Source organism: Leptonychotes weddellii, chromosome 3 (assembly GCF_054177405.1).
Source record: "Leptonychotes weddellii isolate Sample4059 chromosome 3, ASM5417740v2, whole genome shotgun sequence".
In the NCBI taxonomy this organism is placed as follows: Eukaryota; Metazoa; Chordata; class Mammalia; order Carnivora; family Phocidae; genus Leptonychotes; species Leptonychotes weddellii.
In genome coordinates, this window is record NC_138371.1 from 31,409,166 (window position 1) to 31,436,029 (window position 26,864).

At 40.7% G+C, this 26,864-nt stretch overlaps 1 protein-coding gene and 1 long non-coding RNA gene across 10 annotated transcripts in view; both read right to left on the reverse strand.

The window, feature by feature from the left end:
- LOC145720744 (uncharacterized) overlaps positions 1–26,864 on the reverse strand; it is a 253,598-nt gene that overhangs the window by 210,581 nt on the left and 16,153 nt on the right. The window lies entirely within an intron of this gene.
- NIF3L1 (NGG1 interacting factor 3 like 1) lies at positions 1–26,864 on the reverse strand. Of its 9 annotated transcripts, none has more exons than XM_081815375.1 (7): positions 26,697–26,847; positions 24,827–25,287; positions 23,836–23,998; positions 19,305–19,431; positions 16,715–16,853; positions 8,240–8,323; positions 1–112 (listed from the first exon to the last, which is right to left on the reverse strand). In XM_081815375.1, the coding sequence occupies exons 2-7, from the start codon at positions 25,260–25,262 to the stop codon at positions 21–23; spliced, it is 1,041 nt and encodes a 346-aa protein (XP_081671501.1). In that variant the 5' UTR covers positions 25,263–25,287; positions 26,697–26,847; the 3' UTR covers positions 1–20. The 9 variants fall into 9 exon arrangements, with proteins under 9 accessions (XP_081671501.1, XP_081671498.1, XP_006745965.1 ...); XM_081815372.1 differs by lacking the exon at positions 1–112 and adding an exon at positions 753–3,245 and having other exon boundaries at positions 24,827–25,230; positions 26,697–26,861; XM_006745902.3 differs by lacking the exon at positions 1–112 and adding an exon at positions 753–3,245 and having other exon boundaries at positions 26,697–26,861.

Genomic DNA, 26,864 nt, shown 5'->3' on the forward strand with positions numbered 1-26,864 from the left:
CATTGTTCAGAATGTTTATTCTAGGAGGTGAGAAGACTCTTCCAGCTTAGTCCTGAGTAACCATCAGAGATGACAAAGTCAGGAGGGTCTGCCTTATCAGACTGTGTGGCTCCTAAAACTGAGGAATAAAAAAAGAAGTGTTACGCAAATGACTTTGTTCTTGGGCTTTCTGTGATTACTTGACTTCTCCCTTAGGAGAGTCTCCTACATTTTGGTATTTCAAATTGCTGTTAGAACATTTTCATTCATGTGTGTTGAACACTTCCTACACAGACGGCTCTGTGCTAGATAGAGGAGTTGTAAGGAATATGAAGGAAGAAATATTATGGGGTGTTAATAGCATTAAAAGTTCCAGTATTCTTAATATGCTGAAAAGAAGTCTGAAATAACTGATGCTATGGAAAAGGGAACTTTAAATGTGAGGTTAACAGAAAGCTCCTCAGCACACGCTCTAACAATTTGGGACACAGCAGCACACTTCGGCCTTGTGCCCGCCCGCACACTCAGGTCACCACCTTCACTTCTGCTGCCTAACACGCGGTCCTTGAAATGGCAGCAGCTGCAGCAGCTTTCCCTCGGGAACACACAAGTGCTGGGGCCCTACTCGGGCATCTGAATTGGTCTGCATTTTTTAAACTACATCTCCATACATTCTAATGCACATTGAGTTTGAAAAGCAATGAGATATACAACTAAACAATCAACACCTTAAAGTTATCAGTTCAGAAAATTTGACAAGTGAAAATAAAGAATTCATCTTTGGTGATACTTTATTTTTAAAAACTACAGAGGACATATTTGGGGGTATTTTTAGTTATTTAGAAACGCTAGCATGCCAGTAAAAAAACTTTAAAAATTGTAGTAACAATGGCATTCTTTAACAACAACAACAAACAACCAATTTGGCAATAAGCATGTCCAATCATAAACAAATTCTTTGATCCATTAAATCCCTTCGAAACTCTAACAAAAGGAATTTAATCCACAACCTTCAGGATGAGTTAAAGGTGAAATGTCCTAACTTCAGTGTGCCACAAAGGAAAAAAAGGTTTAAGCATCACTGCCCCCAAGCTATTTCTTAAGCATCATCTCTGACCATTATCATTCCTGCCTCCCGCTTTCTGCCCTGACAATAATGGATGACTTACTTGGGCTTTTTCAATGCACTGAAAAAGTGCTGTTTCTCTATACTTAGCGTTTGTTCAAGCTGTGCCTCTTGACTGAATTCTACCCCCTTGCCCCAGGAAACCTTCCCTGTAAGCCCTCTGCGTATCTTTAGCATAGGTAATTACAGTAAACCCTTAAGTATCACCCAAACTTCTGTCCTATTCTCCCCACATCTCCATGGGCCCGGCACATAGAACACAGCAATGACTGAGGCAAATGCCACTAAGAGTATCTCAAAGCTGTCTGCTCTCCCATTGGCTCGACTTTGATGTCGACCATCCCTCATCAAAGTTTTCTCCTTGGGGCGCCTGGGTGGCTCAGTTGGTTAAGCGACTGCCTTCGGCTCAGGTCATGATCCCGGAGTCCCGGGATCGAGTCCCGCGTCGGGCTCCCTGCTCGGCAGGGGGTCTGCTTCCCCCTCTGCCCTCTTCCCTCTCGTGCTGTCTCTCATTCTCTCTCTCTCAAATAAATAAATAAAATCTTTAAAAAAAAAAAAAAGTTTTCTCCTTGGCTTCTGATGCTTTGCTGATTCTCCTCCCACCTCCTCTCCTAGCTCCTCCTCCAACCCTCGAATTGGGGGCATTTCTTAAGGCTCGGTCCTATTGGTTATTTCTGTGGTGAATCCACAATATTACAGGTGAACCCACCAAGAATAATTTGTAAGTTAGGATCCCAAATCCTCCAGGAGACGACTGGTAGGATAAGGGTCCTACAAGAGAAATAAAATTCTTCCCTTTCTCATCTTACACAGTATTTTAAAAGACTGGCTTTTGTCATTACCAAAGGAAAAATCTCAGCAGAGAAACTGGAAATATATATAGAAGAATTCGAAAGAAAAAACTCCCATACCACCCAGAGAAAAATCCCAGCTAAAATGGATTTCTTTTTCCTTCAGGATTTCTTACATACCTCCTGTATCAGGTTTCTCGTCAATGTTCATTAAGAAGTAGTTAAGAACACAGACTCTGGAGCCAGACTACCTGAGTTTGTGTCCAAACTCCTGTCATTTCCTAGCCATGTGGCCTTGGGCAAACTCCTTAACCTGTTTCAGTTTACTCATCTGTAAAATGGAAATCATAATACCTATATTCTTGTTTCTCAAGATTGAAAGTGTTTATAACATACCTGAGAATGCCTAGCACAAAGTTAATATTGTATGATAACTGGGATTATTCTAAAAGCTAACCATCTTTTTATATTACTAATAAAATTCCATGGGTGTTATATATAAACAATGAATCATGGAACACTACATCAAAAACTAATGATGTAATGTATGGTGATTAACATAACATGATAAAATATTACTAATAAAATTCCAGGTGAGTTACCTAAAAAGCAATAAAACAATAGTCATGAATAATGATCTATATTAAAAAACAAAAAAAACATAAAACCTCACCCTGATTCTGAAATTTAGGTCAAAGATTAGTGATCTGAGAATGGGAACATAGAGATAGATGTTATCACCCCCTAGAGGCTACTACCTAGAAATAAGTGTTCCAATCTCAAGTTAAACTAACTGAGGGCAGAGAGATCTAGAACGACACATCCCATCTATAAGTAAGCTAAGGAGAAGACTGCTTGAGCAACTCACCCAGAATGTTAAGTAAACAGATTTCAGTGGATCTCTCCTGGAGTTTATAATGAATATATGCTTTACACTGTATAATCATCTTAATTCATCTTATAATGAATACTTGTTCTTGAATGGTAGTTATGGTTTTTACCATATGAGCTACAGAACATTTGGTGAAGCAGATTTACAAACCAGAAATAATGTACATTCTAAGACATTCTTCCAGGAGGATTCTAACTCCACTGATTCATGTTATGCATTCAAGTTGGGAGGCAATCGATTTGCAGAGTGTCATCCTGTTATTCCTGTATGCTTTATACCACATGAAGAGGGTCCCTGTCTGTCTCTGACAGGATAATATTAATCTTATTCTCCAAGTGAGCACCCAGCATATCTCGAAGATCAGAAAGAAAGCCTCGTTCAGTGTTGCTATGCTCACAGAGGATGACATTTATTCCTTGGGATGCAGCATCCAGAACATCATGATGGGACATCTCACCTGCCAACAAAGGAAAGAGCAAATACTGAAATATTGGACATGGAGTCTGTAGAATGCTGAACCATAAGTCAGGTACAGGTTTTCTTACATGTCCTCCAATTTAGAAAGAGACCATCCCACTGAGAATTCCAAATTCTTCCTCCTTGGCCTGCTCAAGACCAGTTTCTAAAGCCGCATATGCAACAGTTTCTAACACTGCCAGAACCAGACCCATAAGGACACCCATTCCAAATGTTTCCATTAGTGGCGCCTGGGGGGGGCTCACTGGTTAAACTTCTCTCTTAATCTCAGCTCAGCTCTTGATCTCAGGGTTATGAATTTGAGCCCTGCATTGGGCTCCATGCTGGGCCTGGAGCCTACTTTAAAAAAAAAACAAAAAACAAAAAATGTTTCCATTATAAAATAGGTGACCACTGTTAAGTAAACTGGGGCTTTCAGAAAACTCTCTCGTATAAATATTACATAACAAATACCTCCAGAAAATCCTAGGTATACTTTCCAAAGACTCCTTTATGCTTTGTGAACACCAAAATTTTCAGTATAAACTCTAGTCTAATTCATAGAGATGAAATGAGTTTAAGATTATTTCTAAATTAAAGACAGGTAAAAAAATAAAAACAGGGCATTTATTTTCCTTTGACTAAGGAAAAATTTCTAGAAATTCTGAAGTTACTGGCAGAAAAGGATCTCATCTTTTATAAAAAGATTTTGGGAAAACTCAAGTGTTTTGAATTTTTAAAAAACCCCATTTGTGAATCTGATGACTTCAAATTTAACAGCAAAAAGACACTGCACAATTTGGCTTGTTCATAATAAGCATAATTTCGAAATACGTTTAGAGCCCTAAAATTTAGCATTAAAAAATTAAGAAAAAAAGGTTTTTTTCCCTGAGAAATTTTCAATCCCCCACACTTCCCCCTGCTCCCCAATATATGAAATTTCATAATATGGGATAGTTTTTATTCAAGCACCTTTTAAAATGTTTTTTTTTTTTTTTTAAGATTTTATTTACTTATTTATTTTAGAGAACGCGTGAGCGGAGGGGCAGAGGGGGAGAGAGACTCTCAAGCAGACTGCCTGCGGAGTGCGGTGCCCAGCCTCCCAACCCTGAGATCATGACCAGAGCTGAAACTGAGAGTCGGATGCTTGACTGACTGAGCCACCCAGGCGCGCCCAAAGTATCTTAATCTGTAATAGTGAAATATTTTAATCTGTAATAGAAAAAAAGACCCTAACTGGTCCAGTTAGAAGGCATGCTTCAGGAGAGACAAGTCTGGTGGCCTAGACGGTTAGAAATGCTCTAAGGAGAAGGTGTGAAAGTGGAGGAGTCTGCAAAGACTCTGCAATAACAGCTGAATAATAGTTGAATAAAAGCTAAAAGGGAAGTGAGGCCTAGCTCGGGATGGTAGCTGTGGGAAAGAAAGAGCAAATGAGAGAGAATTTATATTTGCAAGGAGCGAGCACCCCAACTGCTGGTCCTTCCACAATATTGCCCTTAATGACCTGATACTACCATGTTCCGCTCAAGGGAAGGGTGATGGACATCAGCAGAGGCCTGTGTATGGTCTCTGAGCTGGGTACTTTTCAGCCCTAAAGTTATACTCAAAGTGATACCTCACAGATCACAGACGACCAAGGTCAGCCAGATAAGACACTTTGTATTTCCTCAAGTAACCAGATAGGAAGGCTATTTTAACAATTCTGAATTGCATTAATTAATCTTTGCACATATTGCTTAAGTTAAAAAAAACTAGTTTTAAGAAAGTCATTATTTATGGGAAAACAATCACATGCCCCAAACTGAGAGATATGCCACAAAACAAATGGTCTATACTCTTCAAAAATAACAGTGCTCTGGACAAAGATGCATTCTAGATGCAGTGATCAGGGAGGGACTAGATACCAATCAGAAAAAGAAATGCTACAATTCTGATCAACTGGCAAAATTTAAATACAGACTACATATTAAATAGGTGTTTTAACAATATTAAATTCCTGTATTTCATCACTGTGCATGGTCATATAATGTCTTCATCCTTACGAGACCTATGCTAATGTATTTAGGGATAAGATAAAAGGTCATGTATACAATTTATTACAAAATGGGGCACCTGGGTGGCTCAGTTGGTTAAGCGACTGCCTTCGGCTCAGGTCATGATCCTGGAGTCTCTGGATCGAGTCCCGCATCGGGCTCCCTGCTCGGCAGGGAACCTGCTTCTCCCTCTGACCCTCCCCCTTCTCATGTGCTCTCTGTCTCTCTCATTCTCTCTGTCTCAAATAAATAAATAAAATCTTTAAAAAAAAAAAAAAAACAATTTATTACAAAATGGTTTTGGGGGAAACACATAAACAGAAATATATTTATACACACACCCATAGATACTTATACACACACATACATACATACACATATATGTATGTGACACAGAATGTGCAAAGGTAGCAAAATATAACCATCAGTAATCTTTATTATTCATTTATTTTTTTAAGTAGCTCCATGCCCAGTGTGGAACCCAACATAGGGCTTGAACTCACGACCCTGAGATTAAGACCTGAGCCGAGATCAAGAGTCACACATTTAACTGACTAAGCCACCCAGGTGCCCCTATAACCATTAGTAATCTTAAGTGAAGGGCATACAAAAGTTCACTGTACTATCCTTGCAACTTTTCTACAGGTCTGAAACTTCTTCAAAGTAAAATGTTATAATTATATATATATGTATTTTTAAAGATTTTATTTATTTGACAGAGACACAGCAAGAGAGGGAACACAAGCAGGGGGAATGGGAGAGGGAGAAGCAGGCTTCCCGCAGAGCAGGGAGCCCGACGCGGGGCTCGATCCCAGGACCCTGGGATCATGACCTGAGCCGAAGGCAGATGCTTAACGACTGAGCCACCCAGGCACCCCTTATATTTTTTTTAAGATTTATTTATTTAACAGAGAGAGAGAAGGAGAGAGCAGGGAGAAGAGCAGAGGGAGAGGGAGACAAGCAGACTCCCTGCTAAGCAAGGAGCCTGATGAGGGACCTGATCCCACAACCCTGAGATCATGACCCGAGCTGAAACCAAGAGTCAGACACTTAACCAAATGAGCCACCCAGGTGCCCCTACAGTTAATTTTAAAATAGTCATGGGGAGCCTGGGTGGCTCAGCTGGTTGAGCATCCGACTCTTGGTTTCAGCTCAGGTCATGATCTTAGGATTGTGGGATCGGGCCCCAGGTCAGTCTCTATGCTCAGCAGGGAGTTGGCTTGAAGATTCTCTCCTCTACCCCTCCCCTGCTCGCTTTTGCTCTCTAAAATAAATATTTAAAGAATTAAAACAATAAATACTAAAATTAAATAATTATATAATGCTATAAGATATTCTGTCAAATTGCTTATCCACTGAAAGTTTTTTTTTTTAAAGATTTTATTTATTTATTTGACAGAGAGACACAGCGAGAGAGGGAACACAAGCAGAGGGAGTGGGAGAGGGAGAAGCAGGCTTCCCGCTGAGCAGGGAACCCGACGCGGGGCTCGATCCCAGGACCCCGAGACCATGACCCGAGCCGAAGGCAGACACTTAATGACTAAGCCACGCAGGCTCCCCTGAAAGTTTACTTCCATCTGGTACAAGTTGGACGGCTTATAAAAATTTTCCATCTTTAGAAGAATAGAAAACGGGTAATGGTCATGTGCATTTTTAGTAAGTTCAGAGCAATTACATCAGGCTTGCTCAGATGCTGCACTTCTATACTTCCGGATGTGACAATGTGAAGTTCAGCAGCCTCTGAAGGAGGGTGTGCTAGATAATAAGGGGCATGGACATGGGAGGCAGGAGAGGAGTAATAATGCAGAGGCTTAGGAAGTAGCTATGGGAATGGCCAGGAGGTTAAGACCCTGGATTCTGGTCCTAGAAGTCAAAAAAGTAATTTTTTTTTTAAAGATTTTATTTTTAAGTAATCTCTGTACCCGACGTGGGGCTCGAACTTACAACCCCACGACCAAGAGTTACATACTCTACTGAGCCAGCCAGGTACCCTGGAGAAAGTAATTAACTCCCTCTCTCCTAACCCTAAGGAGGAACAGAGTTGGAAATGCAGGTGGTATCAGCAAGTGTATCAAGTGCCTCCAAATACTTTGAACAAGAGACCATGTTACCTATTAGATGTTATCCTCTAGGACAGAATGTCAAGCCTGGGTGCCAAACAATTACTGTCCAATAGAAATGCATCCTAGAGGTGAAGGACAAAGCGACAGGGATTGGAGAGGAAGGCATGCCCATCAGGGCAGAAGCCAGACAGTGACGGGAAAAGCTTCTCCGAGGAGGTACCTGAGCTTATCACTAGAAGTATAGAGAAAGGGGCAAGAAAGGCATTCCAGCCGGAGAAAAGAGCGTAAGCAAAGGCTGCATGGAAGAGGATGAACGTTCAGGCTTGACCAAGACACATAAAGGAAATCACTGAAGGCTTTGCAGCTAGGATCATATTATACCCCATCAAATTTGTACTTGTGAACAACAGTTAATTTGGGGGGTGTATGTGGAAGACTAAAATTAGGGACTTACCAAGGTAATTCAGGTAGGAGATGATGCCTGAGTAGAGATAAGAGGAAAGGCTCTATGAAGATTCTGGAGCTAGAACTGACAGGAACTAATGATTGGCTCTAGGGCTGAGTAAGAACCATTTGCTAGCTAAGGTGGAAGGGTAGAAAGTGTCCCATTAAAAGAAATCATGTGTAGGAAGAAGACAGGTTAAATAAATGCTCAACATCAGTCTTTTAGATAATCTAATAATAAACTGCAAAATGATTTTTTTTTCCCCCTACAAAGAATATGATCTGTCTCCAATTTCAGGGTGGTTCCTGTTTAGTTCAGGTTCAAACAACAGTTATCAGATCCATTTATATACCAAGCGCTGTCCTAAAATCCATTTTTTATCTGGTAAAACTTAAACCAAGGTTGGGAAAGGATACACACAAAAAAAGAAAAGGAGACCCAAAGGCTGTCCTACCTGTGAGGTAAAGGTCGGCCTCCCTCCCCTGCAGCACCGTGCTCCCAGAACCAGCGCACAGGGCCACAACTTTGACTGGAGACTCTTCAGGATAAAGGAAACAAGAAGACCAATATTTTACAATTCCCCTTCATTTTAGCATTATAATTTGTACCAAGAATCCTTCACGTAATGCAGATTTCAGTCCTGGTCTCATCACCAGTACCTCAACTTTGCTTACTGAATTTTAAAAAGTAACAAAACATGTCTTCATAGAAACAAGCAGATTATTCTTTGGTATTGCATAAATAACCCAACACAGGGCTGTTCTTTCCTCAGATGTACGTGCTGCACAAGCCCACGTCAGGTAGCACTGAACAGTACTCACTGCGCAGCTCTAGGCTTTATCCCTGCTGCGAGGTGAAGTGACCTCTCCTGGGTTTCCATGCAACAGTGAGAGGCAGGCAGGTACTATCTCTGTTCTCAGGTGAGGAACCAAAACAGCTAGTTAAAGGAATGCTACAAGTTGATTTGACATACATTTTTAAATATATTTACTCTAAAAGAACAACCTCTGAAGAGTTGAAGAGTAAAATAACAAACTTTGAAGCCCAAATCCAACAGGTATTTAGCCCTTAAGGCTTCTAGAATGGACACCTCATTAGTGGTCACTACATTAGAGGTATTTTAAAGATTTATTCATTTGAGAGAGAGAGAGTGTGTGTGTGCATGTGTGACTGGGGTTAGGGGTGGAGGGAGAGAGAATCCTCAAGCAGACTCCCCACTGAGCGTGGAGCCTGATGCATGGCTTGATCACAGGACCCTGAGATCATGACCTGAGCTGAAATCTAGAGTCAGACGCTCAACCGACTGAGCCACCCAGGCACCCCCCGGGGTATTTTAAAAGAGGGGTTCTCTGCATGGAGAGCCCCGGGATCCCCAGCCCTGTACCCACTTCAGCTACAGCTGTCCTGCGAGGGTGCCCCTGCATAAAGCACCTTGGGACCTCCCCAGCCCAATCCCCACCTCTGCTCCAGCTGCCCCACTGAGGCACCCCCTGCACAGAGCACCCTGGGACACTCGGCTTACACCCACTTCAGCTTCAGTTATCCTGCCAGGATGCCCTCTACACTGAGAGCCGAGGGACACCCCAGTGTGCACGCACTTCAGCTTCAGCTGTCCTACCAGGGCATTCTCTGAGAGCCTCAGGACCATCCTGGTCCATGCCCACTTCAGCTCCTGCCATCCCACGAGGATAGCCCCAGCACAGAGTGCCCTGGGACTCCAAGATCATGCCAGACACGGCTCCAGCCAGCCAGCCAAAGTCACCGGGGCACATACAGCCTACACAGGGATGATCATACACAAGACCATCCCTTCAAGTTTAGGAGAAGTAGCTGTTCCGCCTAATTCATAGAAATGAACACAGAAAGCCAAGCAAAACAAGGAGACTGAGGAATAAATTCCCAATGAAAGACGAAACCTCAGAAAAAGAACTAAATGAAACAGAGATAAGCAATATGCCAGGCAGAGTTTAAGAAATGGTCATAACGATGCTCACCAGACTGGGGAGAAGAGTGGAAGAACTCAGTGAGAACTTCAACACAGAGACAGAAAACATAAAGAACCTATCTGAGTTGAAGAATATAACTGAAATGACAAATACACTAGAGGAAATCAACAGATTAGTGGATGCAGAAGAATGGATCAGTGATCTGAAAAACAAGGTGATGGAACACACCCAACCTGAACAGCAAAAAGAAAAACATTTTTTTAACGAGGATACAGTAAGGGATCTCTTCAACAACATCAAGCTAACAAACATTAGCATTACACGGGTCCAAGAAGGAGAAGAGAGAAAGAAAGAGGCAGAAAACTTATTTGAAGAAATAATAGCTAAAAACTTCCCTGATCAGAAGGAAATAGACATTCAAGTTCAGGAAGCACAGAGAGTTCAAACAAAATGAACCCAAGGAGGTCCATACCATGACACATAATAACTGAAATGTCAAAGACTAAAAGAGAATTTTATCAGCTGATTTTCAGCAGAAATTTCGCAGGCAAAAAGGGAATGTTCATGATATATTTAAAGTGCTAAATGGAAAAAAACCTACCACCAAGAATAATCTACCCAGCAAGATTATCATTCAGATTTGAAGGAAAGATAAAATGAGCTTCCCAGACAAGCAAAAGTTGAAGGAGCTCATCACCATTAAACCAGACTTACATGTTAAAGAACTTCTTTAAGTGGAAAAGAAAAAGCCGTAATTAGAAGAAAGTTATGAATAAGAAGTAAAATAAGATGATGTATACAAAAAACATAGAGGAGGGAGTAAAAAAGAAGTTCTTTTAAAATGAGTTCCAACTGGGGCACCTGGGTGTCTCAGTCACCTGGGCAGCCAATTCTTGATTTTGGCTTGGGTCATGATCTCAGGGTCCTGGGACTGAGCCCCATGTGGGGCTCCGTGCTCAGTGGGGAGCCTGCTTCAGGATTCTCTCTCCCTCTGCCCCTCCCCCCACTTGCTCACTTTCTCTTTCTAAAATGAATAAATTTAAAAACAAAATGTGTTCCAACTTAAGTGACCATCACATTATTATAGATGGCTATATACTTAGGATTCTATAGATAAACCTCCTGGTAACCACAAACACAAAACCTGTAACAGATACACAAAAAGTGAAGAGAAAGAAAGCCAAGCATAACACTAAAGAAAATCATCAATTACAAGGGAGAAAGAGAAGAAAGGAACAGAGAAGAACTACATAAACAACCAGAAACTAAATAACAGTGAGTACATACCTATCAGTAATTATTTTAAATGTAAATGGTCTAAATGCACCAATCAATAAACTTAGGGTGGCGGAACAGATAAAACACAAGACCCAACTATATGCTGCCTACAAGAGACTCACTTCACACCTAAAGACACATACAAAATGAAGGAGCAGAAATGAAAAAAGATATTCCATGCAAATGGAAGCAAAAAAAAAAAAAAAAGCCAAGGTAGCAACACTTACATCAGACAAAACAGACTTTAAAACAAGGACTAACAAGGGACAAAGAAGGGCATTACATAATGATAAAGGATCAATGCAAAAAGAAGATATACCAATTATAAATATCTATGCACCCAACATCAGAGCACCTAAATACATAAAGCAAATATTAACAGACAAAGGGAAAATTTGACAGTAATACCATTATAGTAGGGAACTTTAACACCCACTTACATCAATGGATAAATCATCCAGGCAGAAAATCCATAATGAAACAGTGTCTTTGCATGACACATTAGTCCAGATGGGCCTAACAGATATACACTGAACATTCCATCCCAAAAAAACCAGAATACACCTTCTTTTCAAGTGTACATGGAAGATTATCCAGGATAAATCACGTTAGGCCCCAAAACAAGTCTCAATATTTTTTTTTAAAGATTTTATTTATTTATTTGACAGAGAGAGCGAGAGAGAGCACAAGCAGGGAGAGCAGTAGAAGGAGAGGGAGAAACAGACTCCTCGCCAAGCAGGGAGCCCAATGTGGGGCTCAATCCCAGGACCCTGGGATCATGACGTAAGCTAAAGGCACATGCTTAACTATCTGAGCCACCCAGCTGCCCCGAAGTCTCTAAATTTAAGAAGAAAATGAATCATGCATCTTTTCAGACCACAAGGCATGAAACTAGTAATCAACCACAAGAAAAAAACTGGAAGAAACCACAAATATGTGAAAGCTAAAAAATCAATGGGTCAACAAAGAAATCAAAGTAGAAATAAAAAAATACAGAGAGACAAAAGGAAATGAAAAAAGTCCACAATGGTCCAAAATCTGAGACTCAGCAAAAGCAGTTCTACGGAAAATTTACAGTGATACAGGCCTACCTCAAGAAACAAGAAACATCTGAAGTAAACAATCTAACCTTACACTTAAAGGAATTAGAAAAAGAACAAAACCCAAGGTCAGTAGAAGGAAGGAAACAAAAGAGCAGAGCAGAAATAAATGAAAAAGACTAAAAAAAAACCCCAAAAACCCAACAATAGAAAATATCAGTGAAACCAAGAGTCATTTCTTTGAAAAGATAAACAAAATTGATAAACCTCTGGCCAGACTCAAGAAAAACAGAGAGGACCCAAATTTAAAAAATCAGAAATGAGAGAAGTAACTACTGACACAACAGAAATACAAAAGATGAGAGACTACTTCGAAAAATTACATGCCCACAAACTGAACAACGCAGAAGAAATGGATAAACTCCTGGAAATACACAATCTTCCAAAACTGAATCAGGAATAAACAGAAAATCTGAACAGACTGATTACTAGTAATAAAACTGAATTGATAATCAAAAAACTCCCAACAAATACAAGTCTAGATGAATTTACGGGTGAATTCTACAAGAGTTAATATTTATTCTCCTCAAACTATTCCAAAAAATAGAAGAGAAGGAAATCTTCCAAATACATTCTACAAGGCCAGCATTACCCCAATTCCAAAATCAGACAAAGACACTCCCAAACTACAGGCCAATATCCCCAGTGAACATAGATGCAAAAATCCTCCACAAAATATTAGCCAACCACATTCAACAATACATTCACCACGATCAAGTAGCATTTATTCTAGGGATGCAAGGATGCTTTGATAGTCATAAAATCAATGTAATACACCACGTTAACAAAGCAAAGGATAAAAATCATACAGTCATCTCAATAGGTGCAGAAAAAGCACTGGACAAAATTCAACATCTGTTCAACAAAGTGGGTTTAGAGGAAACATTCCTCAACATAATAAAGGCCATATATGGAAAAACTCACAGCTAACATCATACTCAATGGTGAAAAACTGAGAGCTTTTCCTCTAAGCTCAGGAATAAGACAAGAATGCCCACTCTTGCCACCAGAAGTCCTAGTCATAGCAATCAAACAAGAAATAGATATCCAAATTGATAAGGAAGAAATAAAACTATTTGTAGGTGACATAATAGTATACATAAAACACCCCAAGACTCCATCAAAAAACCATTAAAAGTAATAAATTCAATAATGTTGCAAAATACAAAATTAATATATAGAAATCTGTTACATTTTTATACACTAATAATGAAGTAGCAGAAAGAGAAATTAAGGAAACAATTCCATTTACAATTGCACCAAAAATAATAAAATAGCAATAAACTTAACCAAGGAGGTGAAAGTCCTGTATTCTGAAAACTATAAAACACTGATACAAGAAATTGAAGATGACACAAATGGAAAGATAATCCATTATCATGGATTTGATAATGGAATATTAAAATGTCCATACTACCAAAAGCAATCTACAGATTCAATGCAATCCCTATCAAAATACCAACAGCATTTTTCATGATACTAGAACAAATAATACTCAAATTTGTATGGAATCATAAAACACTCTGAAAAGCCAAAGCAATCTTGAGAAAGAACAAAGCTGGAGGCATCACACTTCTTGATTTCAAGATGTACCACAAAGGTTTAATAATCAAAACAGCACGGTACTGGCACAAAAAGAGACACATAGATCAATGGAACCGAATAGAGCCCCGAAATAAACCCACATTTATATATGGTCAATTAATCTTCAACAAAGGAAGCAAGAATATGCAATGGGAAGAAGTCTGCTCAACAAATGATGCTGGGAAAACTGGACAGCTACATGCAAAAGAATGAAACTGGACCCCTATCCTACCACCATACACAAAAATAAACTCAAGATGGATTAAAAACTTAAATGTGAGACCTGAAACCATAAACTCCTAAAAGAAAACATAGACAATAATTTCTCTTACACTGACCTTAACAATACTTTTCTAGATAGGTCTCCTGAGGCCAGGTAAACACAAGCAAAAATAAACTACTGGAACGACACCAAAATAAAAAGCTTTTGCACAGGGACATCTGGGTGGCTCAGTCAGTTAGGCGTCTGCCTTTGGCTCAAGTCATGATCCTGGAGTCCTGGATTGAGCCCCACGTTGGGCTCCCTGCTCAGCAGGGAGTCTGACTCTCCCTTTGCCCCTCACCCCGACTGCGCTCGCTCTCTTGCTCTCTCTCTCTCTCAAAAAAATAAAATCTTAATTAAAAACAAAAAACAAAAAACTTTTGCACAGCAAAGGAAACCATCGACAAAATGAAGAGGCAATTTACTGGAAGGGGAATAGATATTTGCAATGAAAAATCCAAAAACAGGTTAACATCCAAAATATATTAAGAACTTATACAACTCAACACTAAAACAAAAAACAAATAATCCGATTTAAATGGGCAGAAAACCTGAACATTTTTTCAAAGACATACAGATGGCCAAAAGACATGTGAAGAGATACTCAACATCACTCATCATCAGAGAAATGCAAATCAAAAACCACAAGGAGGTATCATTCACACCTGTCAGAAAGGATGAAATCAAAAAGACAAGAAATAACAAATGTTGGCAAGGATGTGGAGAAAAAGGAACCTTCACGTACTGTTGGTGGGAATGCAAACTGGTGCAGCCACTGTGGAAACCAGTATGGAGGTTCCTCAACAAATTAAAAATAGAATACCATATGACCCAGTAACCCCACTACTATTTACACAAAGAAAATAAACACACAAACTTGAAAAGACATATACACCCCTATGTTTACTGCAGCATTATTTACAACAGCCAAGCTAAGGAAGCAACATAAATGCTCATCAATAGATAAATGGAGAAAGATGTGGTAAGTATACATAATGAAACATTTACTCTGCCACAAAAAAAGGAGATCTTGCCATTTGCAACAACATGGATGGACCTAGAGGGTATTATGCTAGGTGAAATAAGTCACAGAGAAAGACAGATACCATAATGAGGAATCATACATGGAATCTAAAAAAACAAAAGAAATAAATAAAAAGGAGAGCCCTAAATACAGAGAACAGATGGTTGCCAGAGGAGAGGGGGAATGGGCGAAATATGTGAAGGGGAGTAGGAGACACGTCCAGTTACAGAATGAGTGAGTCACGGGGACAAAAGGCACAGCACAGGGAAAATGGTTAATGGTATTGTAATGGTGTATGGTGACAGATTGGTAGGCACACTTAGTGAGCACAGCAGCATCTACAGACTTGTTGAACACCTGAAACTAATATGACATTGTATGTTAAGTATACTTCAATTAAAAAATAAATGAAACAGGGGCACCAGGGTGGCACAGGTGGTTAAGAGTCCAACTCTTGGTTTCAACTCAGGTTGTGATCTTAGGGTCATGAGATCAAGCCCTACATCAGGCTCCGCGCTCAGCGCAGCGTCTGCTTGGGATTGTCTCTCCCTCTCCCTCTGCCCCTCCCGCACCCCCCCCACACCCACGTGCGTGCTTGCTCTCTCTCCAAAATAAAGATATAAATCTTTAAAAAATTAAATCAATCAATCAATAAATAACATAAAAATGTTGTTTGAAAGAAAAAAAATCAAAAAAGCAGCTTTGGGGTTGGATCAGAAGTCAAATCCCATCTCTGCCACCCATTTTCTTTGGAAACTAACTTCCATGAGTTGTTTGGGGACTAAGTTACCTATTTGTCTGAACCTGTAATATAATGGGAATAAAAATACCTCCCACATAATTAACAGCTAGCATGTACTATATTCAATGTATGCCAGTCACTGTGCCCTGTCACATGGATTAGACTAACTTGATGAGTAAGGTTTTCTTACTGTTACTGCAGTTTTTACAGATGAGACTACCATGACACAGAGGTGTTCACTGACTCGTCAAAGTCATGCAGCAAATAGGACAGACAAATTTGAACCCAAGGCATTCAGAATCCACACTCAGAACAAGTATGCCCCACTCACTGCCTTTGCAGCGGGAATTCACATACTTAAGAAATTCAGTACACTGCTAGGCTCACTGCAGGACAAATGGTCTGTTCACTTCCTTTGTTCCCCCAAATACTGGGAAAAGCCAAAGGACAAGGCAGTGGCTATAAGACTCAAACTGCAGTGGGTCACTTTGCACCTCATTATAAAATATCACCAGTATTGTAAAATATAACATTTGCACTGTTAATTGGAGCAATAACAATTTCCAGCTCTCTTCTTGGCCCATGGTAGGACTGCATTTCATGCCCTGACTTGTATTGGCAATGTGATTAATTCTGGACATGAGTTGAACAGAAAATGTATCATTTCCAGGCTGGAATACTTAATTGATGCTTTAAGACCCTCCTAACTCTCCCTCTGCAACAGAAATCAGTCTACAGTGAGGAGACTTCTGCTGCTGACTTGAAATGAACACCAAATATGAGAGAGATATAAATCTTGTTTGAGCCAATAAGATGTATACCACAGCATAACCTAGCCCACCCTGATTGATAAAATAAACCAGTCATCTCCCATGAGCTAACATGTTTCCTGTCACTTATATGAATATATAACCAAGAGCTTCAACTTTTGCCCAAACACTACATAATACTACATTAGTAGATACACCAGACAAATAAACGGTACATATTTACCTAAGGTCCTTCCTACCCCAAGAGCAAGGCGAACATGAGATAGTTTAAGGTGCCTTTTGATTCGCTCAATCATGGTTGCCAAGGAAACAGATTCATCCAGTGTGCATAACCGTCCCATTCCAGTATGTAGAAGCAGAGGCTGAGGAGAAACAGAAGTTAGAAAAACTATCCATCTTCGTCCTAGAAAACAAACAGCAAATGATGAGAATAAAACATGCACACTGAGCTTACTATAGCCAGCACCAGGCTAAAGTCTTGGGATGCAAACCTGACAAAAACATTCTCTGACTTCTACGAGCTCAGTCTTCTGGAAAGGCAGATCTTTAGATAACTAATCATAATAAAAGTGTTTAAATACAAGAGAGGTGCTATTTTATGGAAGCACAAGGAAACCACAAAATAAATGAGCTGGTACTTGGCGTGGGGGTACTTGGAGGAAGTGCAATCAAAGGAGTTCTTTTTGTCGTTGTTGTTGTTGTTTTTTAAGATTTGTCAGAAAGAGAGAGAGAGAACATAAGCAGGGGGAGCGACAGGCAGAGGGAGAAGCAGGCTCCCCGCTGAGCAAGGAGCCCAATGTGGGGCTCGATCCCAGCACCCTGGGATCATGACCTAAGCCGAGGGCAGATGCTTAACTGACTGAGCTACCCAGGCTCCTGGAATCAAAGGTTTTACAGAGGCTTGGGTCTCCCAGATCAGAAAAAAGGTTAAAAAAAAAAAAAAAAAAAAGGAGTGATGGTAAGTGCAGTGTAGTAGGAAAGGGAAAGGGTGAAATGTGGAAAGGCATGAGCTCAGGGTGGATCCAAGAACAGACACTCTAGCTGGTGTGCAGAGCAAGGGCTAGGGACAGAAGGCATGGCCAGTCATGAAGGGCTTTGTACACTGTGCCAGAAAGCATGGACTGTCTCTTTTAAGTGCCCACTAGGGAGACTACTCATCTCCCAGGTGACGAAAGATGAGAGTTTCAACTACTACGATGACAAAGCAAATAGAGAAGAGACAGTTTCGATTTGGGGACAGATCAGCAGGGCTTGGATTTATGAGAGGCAAGGCAGAGTTGTGGAATCTTGGAAAATAAGGTAGGTGATGATGCCACCAATGAAACAGAAAAAATATTTAAAGGGGTGATGTAGGGGCGCCTGGGCGGCTCCGTCGGTTAAGCATCTAACTCTTGACTTTGGCTCAGGTCATGATCTCAGGGTGGAGCTTGCTTAAGATTCTCTCTCTCCCCCTCTCTCTGCCCCTCCCCCCAACCCCTGCTCTCACGGGTGTGCATGTTCTCTCTAAAAAATAAATAAATAAAAATAAAGGGGTGATATAGGGTATAAGGTCAGTATTTGTATATATTGAAGTACTTGTGGGATCCATTAGGAGGAAAATGTCCACAGAGTCCCTGGAAATACAGGTTTAACTTTTTACCTTAAGAAAGCATTCTGAGCCAGAAAAGTCAAGATATAGGAATCATTATACAAATGGTGGCCAATTGTTAAAGGAGCAAATAAAATGGTCCAGGCAGAGGGTATAAAAGAGATAGAATCTATAACCTGTAACAGAGTCTCTAACCCTAAAAAGAACTGCTATGTAATACTAGGTGTCAACTACACTTCAATAAAAACAGAATCTTTAGGGGCGCCTGGGTGGCTCAGTCGGTTAAGCATCTGCCTTCAGCTCAGGTCATGATCCTGGAGTCCTGGGATTGAGCCCTGCATCCGGCTCCCTGCTCAGTGGGGAGTCTGCTTCTCCCTCTGCCCCTCACCCTGCTTGTTTTCTCTCTCTCAACTAAATTTTTTTTTAAATCTTAAAAAAAAAAAACAAAACAGAATCTTTAAAATTATTTTTTATTTTTATTTTTTTTGAGAGAGAGAATACATGTGAGCTTGGGGGGAAGCGGAGTCTTGAGCAGGATCCACACCCAGCGTGGAGGCCCACTTCATGACCCACCTCACGAGATCATGACCTGAACCAAAATCAAGAGACGGACACTTAATGGACTGAGCCACCCAGGTACCCCAAAACCAGAACTTTTTTTTTTTTTTTAAAGTACGGCACCGCTATGACCTGAATATGTCTGCCCCACACAAATTGATATGTTGAAATCCTAACCCCCAAAGGTGATGGTATTAGGAGGTGGAGCCCTTGGGGGGTACTTAAGTCATGAGTGGGGAGCCCACATGACTGGGATTCGCTTATAAAATAGGCTCCGAGAGATATCGCTAGTCCTTCCTTTTACGTGAGGACACAGAGAGAAGGCGCCACTGATGAACCAGGAAGTGGGCCCTCACCAGATACCACTCCCAATCTGTTGGTACCATTACCTTGGACTTCCCAGCCTCCCGAACTGTGAGAAATACATTTCTGTTCTTCAAAAGCTATCCACATAGAGCCCAGATATGTTATAGCAGCCCGAACAGACTAAATATCTATCAACACTTTTCCACTCCTGGAACGTCTCCCTTTCTCAAAATATTTTTCAGGGTATTTTTTGCACTCAACACCACCTTATACTTCTTTAAGTAAAGTTAATAGCCTGTCAATCTAACAATTTACAAATAAATCTGTCAAACAAAAATGCACAGTAATATATTTTTATTACCTTCTCCAGTGACAGAATTTCGGTCTTCTGATAGAACTGTCTGCTCTGGGAAAGAAAAGCCACCACCTGTATCAAAGCCTCCTGACTACAATTCAGACTAATCCGTGTTTGTTCTTCATCATCAGTCCTATTAAAAAAAAAAAAATCACTTGCTCCTTTAGGATAAATGTAAGTGAAATGTATTTTATTTTTCGTAAAGATTTTATTTATTTGAAAGAGAGAGAAAGCGAGCATGTGCTCACAAGAGAAGAGGCAGAGCGGGAGGGAGAGAGAATCCCAAGCAGACTTTGTGCTGAGTTTGGACCTCACTGCCGCGAGGCTCAATCTCACAACCCTAAGATCTTGACCTGAGCTGAAACCAAGAGTCAGATGCTTAACCAGACACTTAACTGACTGAGCCACCCAGGTGCCCTTTGAATCGTATTTTAAACAATCCAGTTTACAACCTCCTGAAATAGAGATTAGATTACATGAAATCTAGGATTCAATCCCAAACCAAATTATTCTCTAGAATAATATTCCTCAAACTTCAGCATGGATCAAAATCTCCTTATAGATTTTTTTTAAAAAGATTTATTTGAGAGAGAGAGAGCATGAGCGGGAGGGGCAGAGGAAGAGGAAAAGAGAATGTCAAGCAGGCTCTGCGTTCAGTGTAGATCCCAACACAGGGCTTGATCTCATGACCCTGATATCACAACCTGAACGGAAACCAAGAGTCAGATGCTTAACCCCACTGCACAACCCAGGCACCACAAAATCTCCTTGTAGACTTATTAAAACACAGATTGCTGAGCTTTACCCCCAGAGTTTCAGATTCAGTAGGTCTAGGTGGGGATCTGAGAATTTACCTTTCTAACAAGCTGCAGGTGATGCTGAGGTTGCTGACGCAGGGACCTCACTTTGAAACCACTGTTATAGAACTATTCTTTTTTTTTTTTGGACAGAGAGAGCACAGAGCAGGGGAAACAGCAGAGGGAGAGGGAGAAGCAGACTCTCTGCTGAGCAGGGAGGCCGATGTGGGGCTCAATTCTAGGACCCTGGAATCATGACCTGAGCCAAAGGCAGATGCTTAACCTACTGAGCTACGCAGGGGCCCTGTTATAGAACTATTCTAAATCCCAGGTGTGCATCAGCAATCTGCTAGCTTCTTAAAATGATAGCTGCTGGACCCTTCTACAGATCCAGTGAAACAGAACTTCTGCGAATGGGAGTAGGGCAAACTGAATTTTTTAAGGCCCTACAGAAGTTAACTTTCAAATGTCACTGAATACAAGGATCTCTGGGACAGATTTTCAGGCAAACCCAATTCTAATTACATAGATCTAGGATGAAAAGCCAAAAATGTGCATTTTTCATAAGCATCCCATTAACAATGATGTAGGGGGTCCTTGAGTCACCCTCTGAAAAGCAATGCCCTAGAGCCTCTCCAGAAAGATTGGCATCAGGAAAGTTTTGTATTTAACCATAAACTCTAAATATAATCATAGAATTCTAGAACTAAAAGACACCTTAAAAGAATCTGGAGGAGTTGTTGTCAACCCTGGAATCATCTGCGGAGCTTTGAAAAGAAAAACTGCCTGGACCCCAATCTAATGGTAAAGCCCAGATATTACCTGTAATAGGGAAAAACTAAAACCAAATGTGCATCAGTTTAAAAAAAAAAAAAAAAGCTCATCAGTTAGGAAGAAGAATGCTTAAAGAAACCCAGTACATCTAAAGTAAGAAACACTACACAGCAGGTAAAGAGATCTTCTATAACTATATGGGATGATCTCTAAGACACCCTGGTAAATAAAAAAAGGCAAATGCAGCATACCATTTAATTAAGGGGAAAAAAAAAAAACTATGCATTTCTTCATATCCCTGTATACGTATGAAAAGATACCCACTTCTCCAAAAACAGGGAAAAGATGATTGGCATTGAAGATACTGGAACTGAGTAAAAGGAACAAGGAGGACTTTCATATTGTTTGAAATTCTCATGCTTTATTTCTATCATTTTCTTTTAATTTCAGTATTTACACAGTATTTCAATATGGTAAAAGACCACCATGACTGGAATCTATAAAGTCCTATAATTTCTCTTGAGATTCTTTAAATTCCTCAACACTATTAGAAAACATTTGCAATTTAATTATAAGGTGTCTACACTTAAAAACCTCTCATAAGGGGCACCTGGGTGGCTCAGTTGTTTAAGCGTCTGCATTCGGCTCAGGTCATGATCTCATGGTCCTGGAATCGAGCCCCACGTTGGGCTCCCTGCTCAGCAAGGAGTCTGCTTCTCCCCCTCGCTCTGCCACTCTTCCCTGCTTGTGTGTGTGTGTGCACACTCTCTCTCAAATAAAGAAATTAAATCTTTTTTTTTTAAAGATTTTATTTATTTATTTGAGAGAGAATGAGAGACAGCACGAGAGGGAGGAGGGTGAGAGGGAGAAGTAAACTCCCCGCTGAGCAGGGAGCCCGATGTGGGACTCGATCCCGGGACTCCAGGATCATGACCTGAGCTGAAGGCAGTCGCTTAACCAACTGAGCCACCCAGGCGCCCAAGAAATTAAATCTTTAAAAAAAAACCACTCATGAAAGAATCACTTTCTGTTGTAGCCTGATACAGATTTCCACTTTATTAAAATCATTATATTTATCTTTGTTTTTTAAACAATTATTAAGTTACAGCTTTGTGTAACTTGTCTTTTAACATGTTTCAAAAGGCATTAGGATAAATTAGCTTCAAAGGAAATCATCTATGAGACATCATTTTGGTATCTCTGCCCTAATAAATGATTGGCCTTATAAGAGGCACCTGGTTTTTTTTTTTTCCCCTTTAAAGTACTTGGGAGGACGTGGAGAAAAGGGGGAACCCTCTTACACTGTTGTTGGGAATGCAAACGGTACAGCCACTCTGGAAAATAGTATGGAGTTTCCTCAAAAATTTAAAAATAGAACTCCCCTATGACCCAGCAATTACACTACTAGGTATTTATCCAAAGGATACAAACATAGTGATTGGAAGGGGCACATGCACCCAATGTTTATAGCAGCAATGTCCACAATAGCCAAACTATGGAAAAAGCCTAAATGTCCATCAACAGATAGATGTATAAAGAAAACATGCTATGCATATACAATGGAATATTACTCAGCCATCAAAAACAATGAACTCTTGCCATTTGCAACGATGTAGATGGAACTAGAGCATTATGCTAAGCGAAATAAGTCAGAGAAAGACAAATACTGTTATGATTTCACTCATATGTGGGATTTTAGAAACAAAACAGATGAACAAAGGGGAAGGGAAGGAAAAATAAAATAGGATGAAAACAGAGAGGGAGGCAAACCATAAGAGACTCTTAATTCTAGGGAACAAACTGCGTGTTGCTGGAGGGGAGTTCGGTGGGGGGATGGGCATTAAGGAGGGCGCTTGATGTAATGAGCACTGGGTGTTAAATACAACTGATGAATCACTAAATTCTACCCCTGAAACTAATAATACAGTATATGTTAACTAAATTGAATTTAAATAAAAAATAAATTTTATTTATTTTTAAAGATTTTATTTATTTGACAGAGAGAGAGCACAAGCAGGGGGAGCGGGATAGGGAGAAGCAGGCTCCCCGCTGAGCAGGGAGCCCGACGTGGGGCTCGATCCTAGTACCCTGTAATCATGACCTGAGCCAAAGGCATATGCTTAACCGACTCAGCCACCCAGGTGCCCAAAAATAAATAAAATTTAGAAAGTGCTTGGGAGGGGCGCCTGGGTGGCTCAGTCGTTAAGCGTCTGTCTGCCTTCGGCTCAGGTCATGATCCCAGGGTCCTGGGATCGAGCCCCGCATCGGACTCCCTGCTCAGCGGGAAGCCTGCTTCTCCCTTTCCCGCTCCCCCTCCTGCTTGTGTTCCCTCTTTCGCTATCTCTGTCAAATAAATAAAATCTTAAAAAAATAAAAATAAAAAAATAAAAGGTGCTTGGGAATCACTGATTTGCTGGAAACTAAAAGTAAACCCATGTAATCATGTGTTATCGGTAGGATTTATCTATTACTCTCAAGTAAAAACCACCTTTCAATGTTATCAGGAAAACTAGAAATATTTTAAGTAAAAGGTGTAGCGCAGTCCCTCCCACATAAATGTTACTTGTCATTTTTATTGTTTCGAAAAGACCCCATGGAACACCCACATGCAAATGAGAAGTATGCTGCCTTAGAAACCCATTCTGGGGCGCCTGGGTGGCTCAGTCGTTAAGCGTCTGCCTTAGGCTCAGGTCATGATCCCAGGGTCCTGGGATCGAGTCCCACATCGGGCTCCCTGCTCGGCAGGAAGCCTGCTTCTCGCTCTCCCACTCCCCCTGCTTGTGTTCCCGCTCTCGCTATCTCTCTCTCTCTCTCTGTCAAATAAATAAATAAATAAATCTTTAAAAAAAAAAAAGAAACCCATTCTGGGGGAAAACAGTTTCAGACCTAAATACCAGGGTTATAGAATTTATAAGGAAGATCCATACAGATAAATATACACAAAAAAGGAGAAAAATATATCGTACCTAGTAGAAAAAGAAGTGACAGAAACATCTGCAATTTCTTTCACTGCAGAAATGACTTTGTCCAGGTCTTCGGTGCAGTTAACACTGAATTCTACTCTATGCGTCCCTGCTGTGGGGTAGTTGGGAGCTTTGGAAGGATGTATGGGCCTGGAGGTGCAAACTCCTAGGAAAAAAATGGTGGGTTTTTTTTTTTTAATTAAAAAGATAAACTATTATGGGCAAAATTTTAAGGAAATGAGTTTTTAAAGATCAATTCTCAGATACTTATGTAACACACACACACATACACACATACCCCTTACATATATACCTAAATCCCCATAATCTAGGGATTTAGTACATACAAAATCAAATTTATTTTCAGAATTATTTTCCAGAAGACTCTTAAATATCACAAAAACTTGACTCATGAATTCTTAGAGGATATACAGAATTGTGACTGCTTCCTAAATTTATTCATGTAAACCATCATTCCGGTTGCAAATGCTCATAATCTACTTGACCACATTAATCCAGATATGTCATCATAAAAGCTTCAACCCCAATGAGTAAACTAAAATAACTTACTAAAAACAAAACTAAAACACATAGGCTGAAGTCCTTCATTGTACTGGGCTTGAGCAAGCATTCAATAAAACTCTGATGTCTATTTAACTGACACATGAAGTATATTCTGGAGAGGTCTGAGCTCTCGACTCAATTTAACAAGCACTTCTCGAATTTCTGGGTGCTAGGCACTGTGCCACATGAGTGAGGACTCACAAAGATCAGTACAGCAATGAAGATTTCCTATGCTCTCCTTACTCATTAAGGATAAAAATTAAGTTTCTCAAATACAATTGCTAGATTTCACAACATTATTTTTAAATATATAAAAATAAAATAACGGTACCCACATCTAAAGCAGTTAAAATTCTGTTGGAAAGACATTCTAAAATTTCAAAGCATTTGTAGGGAAAATATTAAACATGAAAGAATAAGAGCTTCTCACCAAGCCCTTTAGCCAACCAGCTGTTGACTCCCTGGGGTGCAGCATCATAGGCTGTGTGAGGAGAGTAAATACCGACTCTGTTTTCCAGAGCCCGGATCACCAGGCGTTCCTTCCAGGTTTTCCAGGTAATGTGCTTTAAGGGTCGGAAAATAGGTGGATGGTAGGAGAGAATGAGATCCACCTTCTTTTGCAGCGCCTCCTCCATTACTTCCTCGGTCAAGTCATTGGTAAGGAAGAGTGTGTGTACAGTGTGTGGTGGGCTTGGTTCCACCAGTAATCCAACATTGTCCCAACTCTCAGCAAGTGAGAGGGATGCAAAGTCATTCAAGGAGGAAAGGAGCACCTTCAAATCCATGAAGGAACGGGAAAAATTGCAGATCGGGGAATGAACAAGCCGGATTGTTCTGGGAATGAGGCGTACAGGAGAGGACAACATACAGAAATCAGGCAAAACTGAGTGTCTGAAGTCAAAACACAGAAAAAGGGTACACAGATACACGTTAGGCCTGGACCTTGGAGGGAGCAAACCATATGAGTAAAAGAGCTGTAGTCACATATTCCTGGGTTCAAATACTGATTCTGCCACTTACCAGGACAAAGTATATTAGATACGTCATTTAACCTGAGGTTATTTTCTCATTTACAAAATGGGAGACACTATAACCTACATCAGAGGCCATTCACAGGACAAATCAATTAATATGTGTACGTCACCTAGCATGAACCTGGTACATAATACACAAATGTTCATCCCCACCTCCTCGACCTCACACACACCCTGATTCTTGTTCTTCCCATCCTTGCTTCAACCACTCTCCTCCCTTCTCCAGTTCTCTAAATACTACCCTTCCAAGTCTCCTTCAACTTCCTAAAGCTTTTCTCGACAAACCTTTTCAGTGTCTACACCCTATACAAAACTAACACTATCAACTCCATTAAGAATCCAGGAACATTTCTATTTTTGAAGAACAGCATTCATAGTATGCATAATAATTAACAAGATAAGCACAGCCAATCGTAAATTTAATCAAGTATTCGTAACCCAGTAATTTCAAAAACAAGTTTTTCAACAAAAATATTTAACAAATTTGTTGAAAAAAGTATTTTTTCAGCAAAAATATTTACTACTACATGTGTGTACTTATTCAGAATCTGACTGGAAATGCTGCGGAGCCTCCAAAATCCACTGGAGCCTGGGGTCTTGGAAGATCTTCTAAAGGTTCTTATACCACTTTCCCTCTCCGATTCCAAGTACTGATACCGCCCCGCTCTCCAGACTCTTCTAAATCTGGCAGGCGTGAAAGTGAAGCCCTAGTGGGCCACCACAGCTTTGAGTTATTTACTGCTAAATTTGAAAGAGCCCTTGAAAATAACACAGAACACCCTCCATTTCACAGATCAGGAAACTGAGAGGCTGCGTGGCTTCACGCCGCAATTAACAAAGGGAGGCGGCACACGTGGTGGTAGAGCACCGACTCTGAAACGAGACTGACTGCCAGAGCCACAGCTGTGTAACAAATTACCTAACCTCTGCTGTCCTCCTAAGAATGAAAATAGTGCCCCGCTTACGGTGTGGTCGCAAGATTTAACCGTACAGCTGGGAACAATGCCTACTGTCAGTTTTTTTTTTTTAAAGATTTTTATTTATTTTGACAGAGAGAGACCCAGTGAGAGAAGGAGCACAAGCAGGGGGAGTGGAGAGGGAGAAGCAGGCTTCTCGTGGAGCAGGGAGCCCGATGCGGGGCTCGATCCCAGGACTCTGGGATCATGACCTGAGCCGAAGGCAGACGCTTAACGACTGAGCCACCCAGGTGCCCCAGCACTGTTTTTAAACATTAGTATGACCCACTTTACAGCCTGCAAACTGCACCTTGTTACGTTGCTTCATCTACCTCTCATTTCAATCCCACTTCCGACCTTTTCCAGGACAGCGAAGAGGCCAAACACGGCAAGAAGCTCCTGAGTCGGCACTTCTTCCCCACCGGCGCCCTACGCTATCACGCCACAAACTAATTTCCTGCCCCTGTCTCCTCCTCCG